The sequence below is a fragment of the Lissotriton vulgaris genome, chromosome 8 (assembly GCF_964263255.1).
Source record: "Lissotriton vulgaris chromosome 8, aLisVul1.2, whole genome shotgun sequence".
NCBI lineage: Eukaryota > Metazoa > Chordata > Amphibia > Caudata > Salamandridae > Lissotriton > Lissotriton vulgaris.
In genome coordinates, this window is record NC_141696.1 from 1,238,097,931 (window position 1) to 1,238,117,542 (window position 19,612).

General features: G+C 45.0%; 1 protein-coding gene across 1 annotated transcript in view; it reads right to left on the reverse strand.

Annotated features, from left to right (window-relative positions):
- Positions 1–19,612, reverse strand: part of ALOX5AP (arachidonate 5-lipoxygenase activating protein) — a 168,003-nt gene that overhangs the window by 60,513 nt on the left and 87,878 nt on the right. The window contains exons 3-4 of the mRNA XM_086935142.1: positions 7,453–7,523; positions 4,068–4,149 (exon numbers count right to left, since the gene is read on the reverse strand). Of these exons, the coding sequence (XP_086791268.1) occupies positions 4,068–4,149; positions 7,453–7,523 (153 nt within the window). The remainder of the gene's footprint in view (positions 1–4,067; positions 4,150–7,452; positions 7,524–19,612) is intronic.

Below are 19,612 nucleotides of genomic sequence, written 5' to 3' on the forward strand. Positions count from 1 at the left end.
ATAGTGGGCTGCTCCTCTCTGCATCACAGGCCAGAGGATGTTGCACTTGCCGGACGCTGTGGAGGCGAGGGCCCAGAGCTGTGCAGAACTTGTGTGGTGGGTGCGCTGCAACTTTACGCTTGGGGGGAGCCCTGTTGCATCATCTGCATCTGGAGATTCCCCAGTGTACTTGACGGCGACTGCTGTACCCTGGCTATTGAAATTCCGCCTGGCTGCAGCTCGTGCTGGCTGATTTGGAGAGAGTGTAGTGAATAGCACCACAGTGTCAATGTTCAGGTGAGGAGAAGGTAGGACGCATAGCGGGGAGGCCCGGGGGTTGGGTCGGGCCCAGGCCTAGCACCTGTGGGTGACGCACCCCCAGTGGCGGCTCATCCGCTGTGGCGGAAGAGCGTTGCCCCACTGCTTTCAAGCAGTGCAAGAAGAGGAAACATAACATGATGATAACTTTCTGATGTACTCCTGGGTATGCACCTGTTACAACGCATTTGTTACTCCGCACTACCATTACAACGCGACTTTTACAACGCATACCATTACAACGCATTGCGCTGGGGGGCGCTATAGGATAGGGAATAAGTATAATTTACTATCCAACACCTTCCCTAGGGTCCAGGGGGACTGGAGTTAGAATAGTAAATTATACTTACCACTATCCAGCACCCCAAAGCGCTATGCGTTGTAATGGTATGCGTTGTAATGGTCGCGTTGTAATGGTAGGTAGTTGTAACGGTATGCGGAGTAACATGGTACATCCGTACTCCTGCCATGTTTCCTTTGCGGGAGGATGAGTGGGCAGCTCTACTCACTCAAGTGTGCAATGACTGTTTGGTTGGCCCTCTCAGGCCGCCCAAAGTAGTCATGTGCACATCCCTGTTCACAATGCAGGCTGCATTTTAGCCTGCATGGAGAAAATGCCCCCTTCTAGCCCCTGGCTGAACACCTTGGCAAGGCGCTCAAGAACAATCACTATGTTATAATGCAGCATTTTGATTGGCTATGGGGAAGTAGCCTGGCTGCCTGCTTCCTGTTCCTGGAAGCAGATTTAGGAGAGGAGGAGCACAGAAGATGCATAACCCGGCCTCGAGGTAAGAATTAATATAAAATATATTACAACCCCCGCTCCCATCCCGCGTCCCCGCCCCCTTCAGGGTCCTTACCCGCATTTCACGCCTCCCAGCTGTCCAGTCCCCCCGCAGCATTACATAATGGCGGCCGCTTTGCGGCCATGCGCAGCGGGTGTACCACTGGTGCACCAAAGGCAAGCCTGTCTGCGTCCATCCTCCCATGGAACGCACCCAGCACCAAGGACCTTTCCTCTTAGTCACTCCACCGCTACGACGCCAGCACCTTCCTCGCCATCTACCCTGGATGCCACACGGCCTGCCATCTAGCAACACTGTAGAATTCTCTTGCACCCTGCACCTGTCGAAACTGCAAACACACCTTTTGCCACATCAGCACACCAGCGCCTCCTGCCGCCCAGCCGACCAGCTCAACAGCAGCCTTCTCAACGTGAGGTCCCTCCACAAAGACTCAACAGAAATCTGGGACATCCTCGACATCACCTCTTCAGACATCACCTTCATCACGGAAACCTGAGCCAACCTCTGCTCCAGACCGGACATCACCATCACCATCCACAACGGATACAAATTCACCCACATGGACCATCCCAAGCGGTCCGGAGGAGGCATTGCCATTGTCTAAAAAAGGTCAACTCAGACTGACCACGCACTCTAATGACCCAAAGGTGGCCATGGAACACCTCCACTTCCAGATCCGGCCCAACACCACCCTCTGTGGCACCCTCATCTACAGGCCCCTCGGGCCATGAATGCCCATTCACCAATGCTATTGTAGACCTCATCATACCCCAGGTTCTCCCATCCACCGACTACATCCTACTCAGAAACCTCAAGTTCCACCTGTAGAACCCCAGTGACCAGAACATCACTCCGTCCTGGGAACCTTGTCAACATCGGACTCAAGCAGCCAGTCACCGCACCAACCCACATAGCCTGACACAGTTTTGAGCCCCTCTTCTCCACCAGCGGAAACTTCAACTACAGCCACACCACAGGACTCTCATGTACCGACCATCATTGTTTCCATCACGCCTTCACCATGCCCACAGTACCTCATCGTCATCATTGCCCTCCTCCCCCCCCCCTCCTTTGTGGCTGGATCAAGGCCACTGAAGAACTTCCGGTCAACTCCCTCAGCACCACCACTTTGCCAACGCTTGCAGATGCCAACAACGCAGTGCGCTACCTCCACCGATGGATCTCCAACTGCACCAAGGCACCCCTCAAGAAAAGACGATGCAAACAACACTCCAAGAAGGCCAACTGGTTCACTTCGGCCCTCCATTAGTCCAGCCCCACCTGCAGACATCTTGAGAAGAGATGGAGCCACAACATAAATCAACTCAGCAACACTGCCACCCATGCACCATGGCGCAAGGGCGACTTCGTTGCCGCATAGCAGCCATTGTGGGCCAACTTAGGTGAAAAAAACAGTGGGGCTTATTCATGAGCCCCTTCTGACAGTTTCACGCCACTGCTGCATCATTTTCTTGACATGCTTTCAGCGTGATTCTTGCACCACGTTGCATAATTTTTGCGAAGTGACTCATCCAGGCATATGTGTGACCTTATGAAGCCCTGTGCCACATTGGACCTGCATCAGGTATGATGTATGCACGGTGGGCGTTCCCACGCAACAAATCCTCATAGGAGTGGGTCAGTGAAATCCATCAGATTTCACTGCAACAATTGTTGCACGCCACCTCAGCAGTATCTTATGCCTGCCTCATGGCAGGTGTAAGGGTGACGCAGTGCCACAGGGATAGGCTGGCCCCATGCATTGCTGGAGTTGCGTCATGCTTGTGCCACAACTGCAGCAATGCGTGACTTTTGCGCTGACAGATACACCATGATTCCAGACATATCTGTCATTAATTGTAAAATGGAGCACTGTACGGTATATACAGTGCATCTATGGTGTCACAAGAAGGGCGTAGTGAAAAGTATTGCAATACTGTTTTGTCGCAGTGTGCAACACTTTACATGAATGAGGCACAGGAATGTGCTCTATCTTATTGATGGTGCGCATTCCTGCCCTGTAGTTTTGACACAGGACAGCGCAACAACATTCCTTGCAGCGCTGTCGAGCACCAAAACCTTCTGAAATGAGGCCCCAAGTGTTTGCACCATTTTTAAGACCAGCTATTTTTTGTCTTAAAAAACTGCTTCTAAAGCGTGGGTGCTGTGATTGCTTCAAAAGTAAAGAAATATACATTGTTTTCTATTTCTTTACTTTTGAAGCAAACGTGGCACCCGCGCTTTAGCTTACGATGTTTAAAGCTGAAGCGTGAGTGCTGTGATCCATTTGTACTGTAATTGCGCTCGCATTACTGAAAGTTTGAGCTAGTAGCATTGCATTATTATTAGCAATGTCCATAGCTCAAACTTTCAGTAATGCAAGAGCTATTACATTGCAAATGCTTGTTATTCCATGCATTCTTCATTAGTCTCTGTTTTAAATCCTTGCACTTCCTTCTTCTGTCTCCTTTTCTGCCTTTCTCTTTCTTTTTCTGAATCGAAGTGTGATCAGGGGCATTACGCAGGCCCCTGCACTCCTACAGCCCCTATGGTGCTGGGGACCACCATGCCTTCAACACCCCTCCAACCCTTCAGTGGGGACTCCATTCTGTCCAATGCCAATGAACACCTGTGAGGCATGGGAGATGTGGGGTCCCCTCTTCACATTCTGAGGGGACCCCGACATTTTGTGTTATGCCTCTAAGTCTGATGATGAAAAGTAAGTCTTAGCCCCCAAAAATGAGTGCTTGTGCTTGCTACCTGCAAACACCTGCACAAATTAAGCACTGGATATCAAATGCAGTGTCAGTGTCTACTCACTGTGTCATGTCAAATCAAAATAATACATAGCTTAGGATTGTTGTCAGTCGAGGTCCCAGGTTGTATCGAGCTATGTCTAGCATGATGCCTTGCCCTTTCTTCATATTCTTTTGAGTTATGTCACCATTTAAATAATTACTTTACCTCTGAGTCTTCTCTCCAAGGTAACCAACAAAGTACTTTTGTCTCACAAACAGATACATCAATCCAGCAAAAGCGGCAGGAGCTGAAAGAGATTAAATCAAAATCAATGTGTTATTAAACTACGCTAGGAAATCAGAAAATCGAATTCACAATAGTGTCATTGGGATGCTAGGGATGTATGACATCACAACGCATGCTTTTACATCGCAAGTTTTACAACGCATGCCTTTACAATGCATAGTGTTGAGGGGTGCTGGATAGTGAATAGTTTAATTTACTATTCCAACTCCAGTTCCCGTGGATAGTAGGGAAGGTGTTGGATAGTAAATTAAATCTATTCCCTATCCTAGAGCGCCCCCCAGCGCAATGCGTTGTAATGGTTTGCGTTGTAAAAGTTGCGATGTAAAAGCCCTGCGTGGTAAAGGTTGCATTGTAAAGGATGTTTCCCGGATGCTAGGAGTTAGGAATTAACAGCACTGATTCCGGATTTGTTTTCTCCCAATGCAAGGGAATTGTTGCTTTCTTCTGCTTTTGTGTTCATGGATATTAAGTGTATAAACTTTAGTCAATAATTTTTAAATCACCTGACCTTGAGGATTGTTACATCACAGTATATAGCATATTTTAGTACACCTATGCAGGGAGCAGCAAATTCAAAGTGCGTGCATAGATCTAAAGCACCTTTGGAAAGGCCTCAAGAGGCACACACCTCATGCTCTTGCATGGAAGTTAAAGTAAGTGAGGAAAATGGCACTCCTGAATTGGGCTACCAAGAAACAGCTTGGGAAGTGAGAAATTAAAGATTGGAAGTAGACAAACTTCATTTTAAAATTGGGAACCGCGAAGTGTAGAAGGTTCAGGGCTTCCTCACAATTTGACCACTCAACAAAGTGGACACCTAGTCACTTGAAAAAATGTGAAGTCTCATTTGTCATAGATCTCAACTTTGATGACACCTAGGTTTTTTTTTCATTTATCATTACTTCAAATCTTGTTGAAAATAGACCACATACACGTAAGCGTAAAAAAGTACATTAAGATTACAAATTATTACACAATAATACATTACACAGTTATTTATCAAGCCATTCCATTCTGTGAAATAAAACCATTAAAAGTTTCAAAAATCTCACATTTTGCTTCAGTTATTCTGATATCCAGAGGGGTGCCTGAGTGCATAGCCATGAAGGTTACAGGATTGCATTGTACATGTTCGATGATGGTAGGAAACTCCATTAGTGAGTGTCTGAAAAGTTTCAGCGCACAATCCATCATCTCCTTGTGTTTGCTTTGTTCACCCTAAGTTGGCAGGGTATGCGGTCCCTTCCTTACTTTGCCACTGGATTCAAGCTAGCCTGGCTGATAAGGGGTATTACCCCGAAACCTGTCCCAAGATGCAGGTTTCCGGTCCAGGGAAGACCTGGCTTGGCAGTTTGGGCTGGACTGTTCCCATGAGGCACAGGATCAAGACTGATTTGCATTTGGCTGGGTCTAAACTGGAGTGGCAAAGCGACGCATTAAATCCAGATCTGTGACCGGGGATGGGTGTCTGAAAAGTTTCAGAGCTCCGTCCATCATCTCCTTGTGTTTGCCTTCCTAAGTATAGGACTTTTATAGAAACCATCTAGTTGTACTAATTGAAATATTGCCAGGTGATCTAATATTTTTGAAATTAGATCACAGTTAATTTACAGGGGCATTATGATAAACTGCAGCTGTACTTGTACTTTTTTAATCTTGCGGCACCTAGTAACAGCCTGTGGTGCAGCAGTGTTCTGCTGCTCCCCCTCAGGACAACTAGACTTGCAAAGCCAATAGGCCTGGATTTATTATGCGAACAAATGCAGTAAGTATTTGTGCTTGCCTGTGGTTGCCTCTTTTAGTGCATCAATGCCACACCTATTTGCTTTGCCAATGCTTGTCAGAGTGTGCTGTATTGGACTTGTTTCCTGTCAATGTATTACTGCTAAGCTAACAGTTCTAACAATGGACTCCTGTTGTGAAGTGAAACACGTTTCCTCGATTCACAAAGTCGGCAGGGACTTGCCACCAACATTTTAGTTATGAAGAGCTTTCTATCACAGTACTGGCCTTCTGCATAGTTTATTTTGTTTTGATAAAAGTAATAATATTCTCTTCTTCTTTTCAAAATATTTTCACACTGCTGTTACATCACCACCGGTTAAAACGGTGGCATTATAAATTGGTAGACAGAAGCAAAAGGTCTGGGTCAGTCTTCCCTAAAATTGGGCAGAATTTACTTCCAATCCAGCCTTGTGCTTTCTTTGAGTGATTTTCAAGATTCATCTACACCATGAAATAAATACATAAAGCTTAAAACAAGGTCTAACGGGTCAGTTTATTCCTAATGAGACTTAAAGTTTCTAGTTAACATTGTGTAATTTCCTGGGTGCAACTTGGGGCATTTATATACTACAACCATGAGTAAAAGCCCATATATGGCCGATATAAACTATGATATAATTGATGGGCACCTGGCTGATTTATTGGTGTTGCACGCGGGGTAACCCGAAGTATGGGGCATATTACCAAGCAATAGCGATAATTATCGCTATTGCTTGGTTAGAGACACAAAATTACCGCTGAGCTGCGGCGATTTTTATCGCAAATAAACCTTGGTATTTCCAAGGTTTATCGCAAATGCGATAAAAATCGGCCGCAATGCATGAATATCGCTGAAAAGTCAGCGATATTCATGCATTACCGAGCTAATGCTCTTAGCCATGTTATCCACCTCCCATTGGATAACATGGCTAAGAACTGCTCAGGGCAGGTGTTAGCTTTTGGAGATATTCGCGCTTAGCGCGATATCTCTAAAAGTTGGTAATAGGAGAGAGCGATGTTAGCGACTGTTTCCAGTCGCTCTGGCACGCCCACTTTGCATGTCATTAGTGATAAATATCACTAACATGCAAAGTGGGGCCCAAGATGGTCGTTATCTCCTACTAGCTGTCGCTAACTGGTGTTAGCGACAGCTAGGTAATAGGGAGAATTTTATCTCCGCTTTCTTGGCTTTTAAAGCCAAAAAAGCGGAGATAAACCCCCTTGATAATATGCCCCTATGTCCTTTATGTTTATTGAATAGAAGTATATTAGGGGCATTTGAAATGACATTCAAAATGGCGATTTTTTGGAACTGGGAAAGTCTGTTTGATCAGCCGAAAAACATCTTCATTAAAATTGACGATTACTATTAAGCAGACTGTTGTGTCAGACGTGTTTTGTTGGCGATTAGACTTCTATGCAGGCTGGTGCAATTAAATGGATGGCTTGTCCCCCGCTCTCTCTGTATGTTGGAGAGATTTTTGAGGATATATACATACATATTAATGAATTAGGATAAATATGTACATGTTTGCCTTACCTTCACTACAAAACAATCCTGCGCACCAAAGTACGGCTAAGAATGTAGGGTACGCATCCACACAATTTTGGCTGGGAAAGAGAAATGGAAAATAATTATAAAATTCAATACGAGAAAAAATGTCACATAAGATGTTAGTTATCATCATCTTCATCCTTTGATGTATAAATGTCACTCCAATGAAATGGACAGCAATACATCGACTTAAAATGGACTATGAACAATGTAAAACCCCTTGCCGATTAATGCCTACAAGTTTAGTGGATTTCCCACTTTTTGCATATTCACAAAAATCCCTAACTTTTTGGAATATTCACAAAAATCCCCCGCTGTAGCAGTGGAAATCTAGGCGAATCATACATTTCCTTGAATACTCCATCCCTTCTATTCTTACACCTTTACAAGCAAGTAAGCTTTTACTACATTAACACAGAAAATATGGGGGGGGGGTTCTCACTGCAACATTTTTCAATTTGGGAAACGCCCTTTTACAATATACCTATGAAAATTGGAGGTGATGCCTTCGTCGTTCGATCCAGTAAATAGACTTCGGGGAATATGTACAATGGAGTGGCGGAGAGTGTCATTGGTTTAACGACACGCTCCGCCACTTCGTAAACGCAAGGCTGCACCATATTTACAAGAATGTGGTGCAGCCTTGCGTTTCCCCTGCGATGGCGCTAAGTTTAACAAATTAGCGCCAACGTAGGCACCCTTACGCCAGAGTGCAAGGGTGTCTGCGTGCAGGGGAGGATTGTTTATGTGTAGGAAGGTGTCCCTTCCTGCACATAAACAACCCTAAAATGCAATTCTGTCACTTTTAAAGTTTGTTTATGTACAGGAAGGGATACCTTCCTGTACATAAACAAATCATGGTATTTTGCTTTTTCCATGTGTGCGCTGCCTTGTGCAGCACACATGGAAAAAGCGAAAACAAGGAGAAATAATGCATTTCTCCTCGTTTAGACAACTTAAGACTAGAGTTTTCCTGGTCTTCATTTTGGATCTGCTTCCTATGTACGCCACCCTTGTACATAGGGGACAGCATCAAGTACAATGCACCGCAATAACCACTGCACGGCCCTTTCACGCTAACCATAGCGTGAAATGGTGCCTTATGTAGAAGGAAGCGTTAAGCCACATTAAACAGCTTAACTCTACCTTGTACATAAGGCAAAGCCCCTATCGCCACAGGAACGTCACTTTTTGTGACGTTCCCGTGGCGATAGGAGCTTGTACACATGCCCCACAGTCTCCTCAAGGGATCCACATGGAAAGCTGCACCGGGAGCAGGTTTCCATGTGGACTCTTTAGAAAATCACGTGATTTCCTTGTTGGGAATGTACTTTCTCTGTGTTGAATTTTCAGAGATGCAGAATTCTGCACAGGGGAATGGATCTCCCAATGCAAATGCACATTTTTTTGTTTCTTTTATTCTCTACTGGGAAAATATTTATCCCCATCAAGAAAGCCCTTCCACTACACCCCAACCAAATTTGGGGGTGATTAATTTCCTATCCCACTCTGGAAGCTGTATTTATGCCAGCACTTGTCTGATGTAAATATATCGCCCTTTCCAGCCTAGAACAGGAATGAAGTCGTTCGTGAATGCCCACAAACATACTTGTTTCTGGACATTCACAAACTGCAATAGCTCACTTAATCTCCCCGATGGCCCCCAGCACCTGGATACCCTTAGCGGTGATAAATCGGCTTTACAAATCTGGAATCTGGAAGCATGCCTTGGAATGCAGAGATCTCAGAGTGGCTCTCTGTCATTAGGACAATAATTGAGAGATATTTTAGAAACTCTGCCTATCTCAGGTTGAGTACAGATCCTGGAAGCCACATTCAAGAATATTCGCAGGCCTCTGCCACTCTGATGATGAATTCCTTCCTATTTCCAAAGTAATTCTGTTTCTTCTAACACAGCAAAAATCTGGAGAAATTTATATCATTGAATTTTGCTCGGTCAGGGACTTTTATTTTGTTGCTGCTCTCAACCATTCCTCATTTAGCATCAGGAGTCCAGTTCCCCTTTAATTGTATCTTGTTCCACTGAGCTACCCCTTTGCACCTCAGAGGGGTCTTAGTGGCTCTGGGTGTTCGACTGCCATATCAACATTTTTATATTGTCCTTAACGTATATGGACATCATAATATTGATTCCTAACATGTAGTTAAGGGTCAGAGGCTATGGAGTTAAGGAATAGAATAGAATAGAATAGAATAGAATAGAATAGAATAGAATAGAATAGAAAAAAAAATTCATTGGTTATGAATGAGAACCTCATGTGCAGGAGATGTGTATCCATATTTTCCATTTCGATGTCAAGTGCAGACACTTTGCTTTCTCCCTCTTCATTCTAGTGTACATTTGTGCCATCACCCACTGCACCGCTACCATGTCTTTGACATGTTTTTGCAGGATTTTTGTAAATTCTTTAGAATTTCATGAAGGATTCTTTCTTGCTTTTGGCCGCCATAAGTGTCGCAGGGTATGCTCAGACGTGAGTCCCTTGCTCACTTTGCCATTGGATTCAAGCAAGCCGGGCTGAAGACGGCTGGAATGCCAGAAACCGGTCCTCGGAAGCTTATTTCCGGTCCAGGGAAGGCATGGCTTGGCAGTTCGGGCTGGACTGTTCCCATGAGGCACGGGGTCAGACTAATTTGCATATAGCCATGTCTGAACTGGGGTGGCAGAGTGGGCTAAAGAACGGTGATGGATTAAACCCAGATCTTTTGACTGGGTGTGAGTGTTTGATTGTTTCAGATGCCCCGTCCATTACCACCCCCTTTTGTACCGCTTTTGGCCACCATAAGTGTGGCAGGGTATGCTCAGACGTGAGTCCCTTGCTCACTTTGCCACTGGATTCAAGCAAGCCAGGCTGAAGACGGCTGGAATGCCAGAAACCGGTCCTCGGAAGCTTGTTTCCGGTCCAGCGAAGACATGGCTTGGCAGTTTGGGCTGGACTGTTCCCATGAGGCACGAGGTCAAACTGATTTGCATGTAGCCATGTCTGAACTGGGGTGGCAGAGTGGGCTAAAGAACGGTGATGGATTAAACCCAGATCTTTTGACTGGGTGTGAGTGTTTGATTGGTTCAGATGCTCTGTCCATTACCACCTCCTTTTGTACCGGTTAAGATTGATCAGGCATGGGTCGTTCTTTCTTTCAATACTCACTGCTGATACTTTAATTTGGGAGGGGGTGAAGATATCCTTCCTGTCTCTGTGGAATGTTGCTACTTTTTTGTTAGGATTCAAAGCATTCACTGAGTCTTTGAAGGAATTCCCACCACTCACTAGTGCAAATGGTACAGCTTTGCAATTTGTTGAAATACTCAATGCAATATCCATTTAGATGTGGGAGAAGGAGGTCACAATGATGTCGGTGTGGGAAGCTGAAGAGGGCCACACTGGATCAAAAGCCCTGCACCCCATGGAGCTATAATACCATCATTGGTCTCTGTTGTCTTGGTCAAGTCCAGAGGATAGGATAGGAAGCCTTCAGATTCAGAATGGGAAGTCTGCCAACTCGCTGCTTCAATCACCAAAAATAGCCAGTCCCACTTCAGACTCCAGCTGTGTTTAGCGGCGTAATTTTGGAAACTACTCTTCTATGTTCAAGAAGTGGCTCAATCCGACTGGTTTCTACTGGGCTTCCTTGGAATTTTGAAACGCCAAGTCACTAGGGTGCCTAGCGCAGTGTCTCTTGTGGAGAAGTGTGGCTCAATGGTTAGAGCGGCAGACCCTGATGCAGAGGTCTGGCCTGGGACCAGGGTTCAATTCCAGCCTCGGCGGGTCTTGGCCTCAATTTCCTCGGACCTGATAATTCTCGTCTCAGTGCCTATTCTAATCATGGGTCCCACTCTGCAAATCTGGGTAATAGCTTGCTTAAGCTCTACAATGGCCCCAACAGCGCTGGGATGCCTAGCTTCACCTTGTGGGTGCCCAGGAGTGGACATTTCACAGGGAAAAGCCAGGAAGGGTTCCACAGCGGTATGCGTACAGCGCCAGGAAACCCTGATTAGGGTATAAGTGTGCTTTACAAGTACAAATTTATTTCATTTCTTCCTGCACCCTGTTTGCAATTGTTGAGACGACCAATCAGATCATCTCACATCTCACTCAGCATGAAGAAAGGAGCCATCCTGAAGCACCCAGAACTGGTGACTGTCTCACAGCTCAGGTAGTCCCAACCCCAAATCTGGGTCATAAGAAGTTAACCATTACACAGCTGACATCTCTCCCGAAAATACGCCTTACGTTCTACAAGGATATCGACTGTTCATTGGTATCGATCACAAAGAGGCTGGTATCCCCGTTGAGCACAACCTGGCTTTTGCACCCTTAGCAGGACTTTAATCCGTGTGTTAATCACTGATGTTCTCTTCTGCCATATGCAGCACATAAAATCTGGTGCAAAGTACAGGAGCAAAAAGCACACATATGCTGTTTGAGCACATTAGAATGGGATAACATGCGCTAGTGGCAATTTATTTGCCATTCCAAAATATCCGACCGAGAATCAGGTACAGTTTGAGCGCCTTCTAATTTGTGAACCCGGCACAAACACAAATTAGCGGATATGCCATTTGCACCCAATGTTTGATGAGCCATCGTAATTGGACCATAGCAGGATCGGTGTGCATATAATGTGACAATAGAGGCGCTTTTCAGTACAACATACATGCACAGGAAAGGATTTTTAAAAATGCCATGGAGGTACCTGCCACCCAGAGAAAGTTATCATGAAAGGCATTTTTCCCGGACATGCAGACAGATATTCATAGTATTCTAAAGAAAGCAGGTAGTATTTATTTTCAGCTCCAATTCGATCTGCACACTAATTTATTTCTATTGTGGGGTTTTAAAAGTAAAATCCCGTTTACCTTTGGTGGCGACTGCTGCACGAACTCTAATACAATTCCCAGGTTCCCACTCTCACCTGCCTGCTCTAGGACGTGCCTTGTGACACAGAATAATTCAACGAATCCATTGAACTAAACAGAACTTACCTTCAACCATGCGCGACTGCCTTCCAACTCAATCCACGTCCTCAGTCTGGCCCCCTGAACTACAGAGGAAGAAATCTGCATCAACTAGCACTTCACCTACAAATCCCCCAGGGCAGAGGTACATGACCTCAGAGGCTTTCTTCACTTGCACTATTGTGAGGTGCTGGGAACTCTATCCAGAAATTCGAATACTATTTGAATGCACAGTGGCTGAGTCTAGGCAGATGATGTTTCATACCCCACAACTGCTAGAAGCAATCATGATAACTGCAATCTCACTTCACCAGAGATCTTTTCAGGTGAGGTTGCCTGTCCGCTGTCGATGTGGTCCTGATCTCCTCTAACATTCAGAAGTTACAGATTCATGATAGAATGTTATTCAAGAAGTCACTACCACTTCCCATAACCGTGCGCTTGGCATCTGTGCAGGGAGCCTAGGCACAGACAGCTTTATTAATATAGCGACAGTCATAGCAGTTTGGCAAATAATACAAATTTAACAGAGGACATGTGATCCTCAGTCTAGTCAGTAAGACCGCCAGAGAAAAAATAAAAAAGCACTAATGTCCAAAATGAAACAAACATGGGGAACATCCCAAAAGGTGAAATTATTGCCCACAGTCCACATAATACCATTTAAAAATAACAGACCCATTAAAGTAGTTTTAAAGTCCTTCCTAAATCTCCATAATTGTATCTTCAAGCACTCAGCCCCCAAATTTCACTTGACCTTTAAAATCTGCAACTATTCTTATGGTTCTATACTCAATGTAGATTGTGTACACAATTTTCTGAGTTGATTCATTTTGCATTAGGTCCTTGTTGCGATCCAGGAACAGCAGAAAATGCCCTTTTTCAACACCAATCACATACACGCCTTTATCCTCTGGCTACTCTTTACCTTTTTCAGGGCATCTATTGCTTCTGGCATGGAAAGTTTGGCAACATATGTGATAGATTTATGTGTATTATCCTCAATCTTCTTACGTAGTTTATTGTCTTAAATCTTGTACATTCCACCTGTTCTTCACAATGCCAATGTTTGCCGAATTTACCCTTGGAATCCCACTTTTTCTTAAACTGGCAGTTTATTTGACTACAACTTGTCTGACTCTAGACTGAAAAATCAGGATGATCTTTGCTACTTATTCCTTCCTTTACACTCATTTCCAGATTGACTAGTTCAGGGTGCCTCGACTGACATCACTCATGCCCTAGGAGCCGCACCCATTATATCCTGAACACATGGAAACTGGGTACGCTGTGGTGTGAGAAAGCAAAAGAAGGCGTGAGCATCAGCAGCAGCATCCGCTCCATGGACTTTATGAGGCCTGGGAGCACAGCAGCAGCGATATTGATTGAACAGTTTTCTCCTCCCTTCACTGTGCAGTTACTAGGAAGACTCACACAAAGGTATTTGGAGTCGAATGCTTCCAGCTCATCATGGGCCCATGCGTGCCCTGTCAAAATGAGCACCTTTGAGTTGGGTAACAATAAACGTGTTATTCAGCCCCAAGATACCCTTGGGTGAAGTGCGCTTTACAAATACACATGTTATGTTATGTCATCCGAACCGAATGTGGTGCAGCAAGTCGCACTACTCATGCACTGACACATCAGAGCCAATGCTGTGATAATGCCCACTTCTGACCCCACAATGTTCTTTGGTGCTTGTACCATGCTCCTTTGATCAAGGAGAGGATGCACTAGAGGCCTTGAGTTACAAACATTTATAGTAGAATCTGCTTAATTGGGACGATTCCTCCTAGATTGTAATCTTCCTGGCCACTTCTAGCAGTGGGGGCGCAGACTTATCTCTGCAATAGGTCTTCTTGATAAGGTCCTGTTTTGACAATCACAAAGAGCACTGGTGGGGTTTAATCAAGAAAACAACGTAGTTGGTGTTATGACAGTCAGGGGCATATTCACAAGGCCCTATCGCCATTGGAAATTCACTTTTTTGACGTTCCTGTGGTGATAGTGCCAGAGCCCTATTCTCAAGGCAGCGTTAACCCACATAATGTGAACTAAAGCCACGTTATGTGGCTAACGCTGCCTTGAGATTAGGGCCCCTTTCACGCTAAACTTAGCATGAAAGGAGGCGAACAGCTGGTGTTGCAGTGGGCGTACCACTGCAACACCCATTGAGTTTGACGCTACGGCCTACTAACAAGGGGTGTGATAATAGGTGGCACGCGCCAAACTTAAGACCTAGAAAAATCAGGTCTTAAGGTGGCTAAATGAGAAGAAAAGTTTTATTTCTCTTCGTTTTTGCTTGTTCCATGTTTGCTGCATGTAGCAGCACACATGGAAAAAGCAAACTGGCATTTTTGGTTTGTTAATGTACAGGAAGGGACACCTTCCTGTGCATTAACAAACCTTCTTCGCTGCAGACACCCTTGCGCTCTGGTGCAAGGGTGCCAGTTTTGGCGTTAAGTCATGAGACTTAGAGCCGTCTATGGGGGAAACGCCAGGCTGCACCACATTCTTGTGAATAGGGTGCAGCCTGGCATTTCCAAAGGGGCGGTGAGAGGCTTTAAGCCAAGGAGGCTAACGCCTCTCCCCGCCACTTCTTTGTGAATATCCCCCTCAACATAATCCAATGGTCAGGCGGGTTTAAGTGGGCCTAAAGATGGCCACGCTCCATTGATCTCTTATGTTGACCCTTCTCAATGCGTTGATATACCACTGTCCACAGCTAGAACAGGAAAAGCAAGCCCAACTAAGTCCCCATTACAGTGGCAGAGGTCTGACAATGGCAGCAGTAACTCCGGCCGCTGACTGTAGAGAATTGGCTAATTCCTTGTAGCAGATCCTGTTGAGGGTCTAATCTGGAAAAGATGAAGGACAACATGCACCCCAGAGGATTGGAGGCTTTATTTAGCACTTACTGATAGTCAGCAGGCATTGTACATCTGAATTTTGGGACACATGGCATTAGCAGTTTAGGTTTGGGCTATGTGACATGTGTCTTGGTTACCGAAGGAACTCCCACAACCTAGATTAGCATGTTAAATAAATTTAATTTGATTTGAAATATTTAAATAGAATTAATGTTAAGCTTATTCAGTTTTAATGTAATTAAATATATTTTAAAAAAAGTTAGGTTTAAAGTTAGTATTACATTTAATAATAACATTATTTAAATTCAGATAATTTAATTTTGGGTTCAAGTCATGGTGTTAGATTAAGGAAACTCTATTTTAATCAATTAGGAATCGGAATTAAATTCAATTTTGAGTAAGGTTAAAATTACTAAAACGTAACTATGTTTCAGGTGTGGTCTCTTAAGCTGCACATATTTGGATCAACCTTAATACGTTTTGTTCTAGCGCCTATCATACTACAGTTTTGTCATCCCTTGGTGCTGTAAATAATAACAGCTGTTACTGTCATCTAATCAAATGATGGACAATTTACCAACCCTGGAAGGATGAAAGGATAATCCCTGATGTCAGAATTTCTCCCTCATGCCAAGCAGTTCACAGCAGATGCCAGCGTGGGGCATCCTGCCAGCTTCACAGCCATCTTCTGTCCAGCAGAACACTGCATTTGGTTCAGGGAGGAGAGCAGCGTTTCAGAAATAAGACAAACGAGCCCCGTTCATATTTGTGGAAAAAGCTTTACGTTACGGTTTTTTGTGGGGGCAGGGGGGGATTTCTTTTGTTTCCGTTTGAAAGATGTTCTGTTCATGTTCGCGTGTTTGTCCTCTGGATTGTGCGCGGGCCTTGCCAAAGGACACATTTTAAAGCATTTACAACATCCTGGAGCCCAGATACCCTTATTGCGAAATCCAACGCACGAGAGATGAGGCGCTTCCTTCCGAGAAGCTGATGGCAGCAACATGAGATAAGCAACTGTTGTAATGTTGCTTTATGTTATTGTTTTTTTAGTAGAGCACACTACCGCCGTAGTTTCTTGGCGCTAACTAGGCGGGGTGGTGCTTCCCTTCATGCCATCGCTTTTGCACTTAAATTTCAGATTGTTTTTCTCCTCATTACACTGCTTTGCCCCCTTAAGCCTCTGTCAAATGAATTGTGAGCTAGCAGCCAGCAGGACTCATCGACCTTAGCAGAGCTGATATGTTTTTTTTCACGTAATGCAGAGCAACAATCACATTTGTGGTGCTGTGTTGTAAAGGGGGCGGGGTGGACACAACCCAGAGTCATATCTAATAAGACTGACCTGCCATCAATTGTCCTCCCTGTGCTGGTGCACAAGCAGGCTTCCTTGTGTGGCCCACCGCCGTGACCCATGGTGAAGAAGGAGAGAGTCCGCTATCTTGCAAAGGATTTATATTGGAAGCATATCCCTTCAGTACAAATTCCTATACATAGAAGTGTGGCTTAATGGTTAGAGCGGCAGACCCTGCTGCAGAGGTCTAGCCCGGGACCAGGGTTCAATTCCCGCCTCGGCAGGTCTTGGGCTCAATTTCCTCGGACCTGATAATTCTCGCCTCGGTGCCTATTCTAATCATGGGTCCCACTCTGCAACTCTGGGCAATAGCTTGCTTAATCTCCACAACGGCCCCAACAGCGCTAGGATGCCTGGCTGCACCTTCTATACAAATACTACTACATTTACATAGACAAACTCAGAAGGACCCCACTCATTGGATTTGTGCACTGCGTGCGGTTATTTGAGAAACAAGCACATTTCCCCTTTTTAAAGCCCATTTCAAGGATATATTCGTTTTTGATGCAACACCCAGTCTTGCTATCTTAGGCAATTGAGCTTTGTTTGAAAACCTATGGGTATTTGCATTAATCCACTCCAGTAACTCCCTTCATGTAAAACCATGCAAAGCATGGAAAAGGTGTTTTGCACTTAGTAAAAGGCACCTTTGTAGCACAAAAAAAACCGTTTGCAGTGGATAGTAAATACCCTTGTTGTATGTCTTTGTGTTGATTTGTGTCACTTGGCGCATGCCCAAAGCTTCAGTAAATCTTGGCTCTTAAATTTACATGTGTTTTCCACAGAAGTAATATGTGTATGCTTGTAAAGCGTGAAGTCTTGATATATGCCTGTGCTATTTTACACACAGGGTGGTTCTTAAGACACATTAGAATGACCTTTGAATCCTTGAAAAATAGTATGGATGCATTATTTTGCATTTTATGGCAAGCCATAAATATTTATTTATTTATTTCACTTCTAAAGCGCACTATCACCTCAGAGAGGCATCCTGGCGCTGACAGACTCGTATCGAAAAGAGGGGGACAGCTGATAACAGGCTAGGGATTTGGGAAGAGCCAAGTTTTCAAGTGCCTTCTAAATGCGAGAAGGCCGGAAACCTGCCTGAGTTCGGTGGGAAGAGAGTTCCAGAGCTTCGCCGCGGCCACGCTGAACGATCTACCTCCTGCTCTGGATCTCCGAAACCTCGGTATGGTCACCAACCTCGCAGAGGAGGAGCGTAGATTGAGGGCCGGCACATGCCATGAAAACTTCCTTTGTAAACAGGCCGGGCCTAACCCATGGAGGGCTTTAAAGGTCAGGCAGAGAGACTTAAATATCACCCTCTGCCTCACTGGGAGCAAGTGCAGCTGAGCCAGGGCCCCTGAAGAGGAAGATCTAGTTGGCCACCCCAGGGCTAATTTTGCAGCTGCAGACTGGAGTCTCTGAAGTCTATCCATGAGATAGCTTGGAGACTCCAACAGTAAGGCGTTGCAGTAGTCTAATCTACTGAGCACGGTACAACGCACCACCTCTATCTGAGCACGGGGCGGTAACAGGGGAAGGATTTTTTTCACAGGAGGCGAATGATGGTCAAGCAGCCAGCTACCACCTTTGAAACCTGCGTCTCCAGAGCAAGGTCGCTATTAAATATAGCGCCTAGATTCCGTACTACCTTCACCGGCTGCACCAGCGGAACAAAATTCCACTGGCCAGAAGTTGCTGGGTAGAAGAGATTGTACCCTGGGCCTTGGGCAATATAACACCTCGGTCTTTCCTGTGTTAAATTGCAGAGCGCTAGCTTTCAACCAGTCCGCGGTAGCTCGTAGGCAGTTATGAAATTCTTCCAAGGAGGTTGATTCATTTCCCTCCAAGGATAGAATCAACTGCGTGTCATCAGCGTAGTTAACAATTTCAATCTTATATTGTTTGATGACCGCTATTAAAGGCTTCATATAGATGTTAGATAATATCGGGCTAACTGCCGAGCCTTGAAGGACGACATGCGAGATGGTAGAGAAGGAGGATTGAAATGGAGGGAGGGACACAGCTTGTTCCCTACCCTGGAGTAAGGACTCAAACCACCCAAGGGCACTCCCTGCAACCCCTACCTCTCTCAACCAGTCCAGCAGAATACCATGGTTCACCGTATCCAACTACAGTTGAATATATTACATCGTCATACTCTAAACCCCCTTAACTCTATGCCTCTTATCCTTAACTCAAAACTCTTAACCACATAGCACCTAATTATTCATTGTCTAACCCTTGTACATCATACTTTTAGCCTATGGCATAAACCCTTTACCCAATTTCCACACCCTTAAAAATCTTAATTAACCCGTAACCACTTGACCCCTTTCACATTCGAGAACATAAATTCCCCAAAATATGCGCTTTCATGGTTGCTTATATACTATGGACATGCCAATCCACAATTTGTACCTTAGTGTGGCTATTTTACTAACCAATTGCTACTTTTTTTGTGCTTGTTTGAAGACCAACTAAAGCCTTAGTATTATTGCACACTTACACACAATTTAAATGAGTTTCAATTTTGTTTTCCCGCGTTGTACACTGCTAAGCATGGGCGGAAAATCCGTTTCGCTCGCGGATTTTGCGGATTTTCGGTAAATTCGCAATCCGCGAGATCCGCGAATCTCCCGCAAAATCCGCAAATCCGCGAGCAGCGGATTTTATGGCTTGCTCGCACTGTTCGCGTGAGTTCGCGGCTTGCCAGTACAACTTCGCACCCCGCGAGTAAGTGCTAAATTGCAGAAATACGATCTTAGCAAAACTGAAACTACTTACCAGGTTCAAAAGTTCAGGCTCATCATTAGTAGCCATTTCCTGTAGTGCTTCCTGAGGGGCCCCTCCAGAGTTCAGTTGCCAGTTGCAACTATTATGTGACCCTGCTCTGAACCTCAGAATAGTTACACATATGCCACAAAGGTCCTGAATTACAGC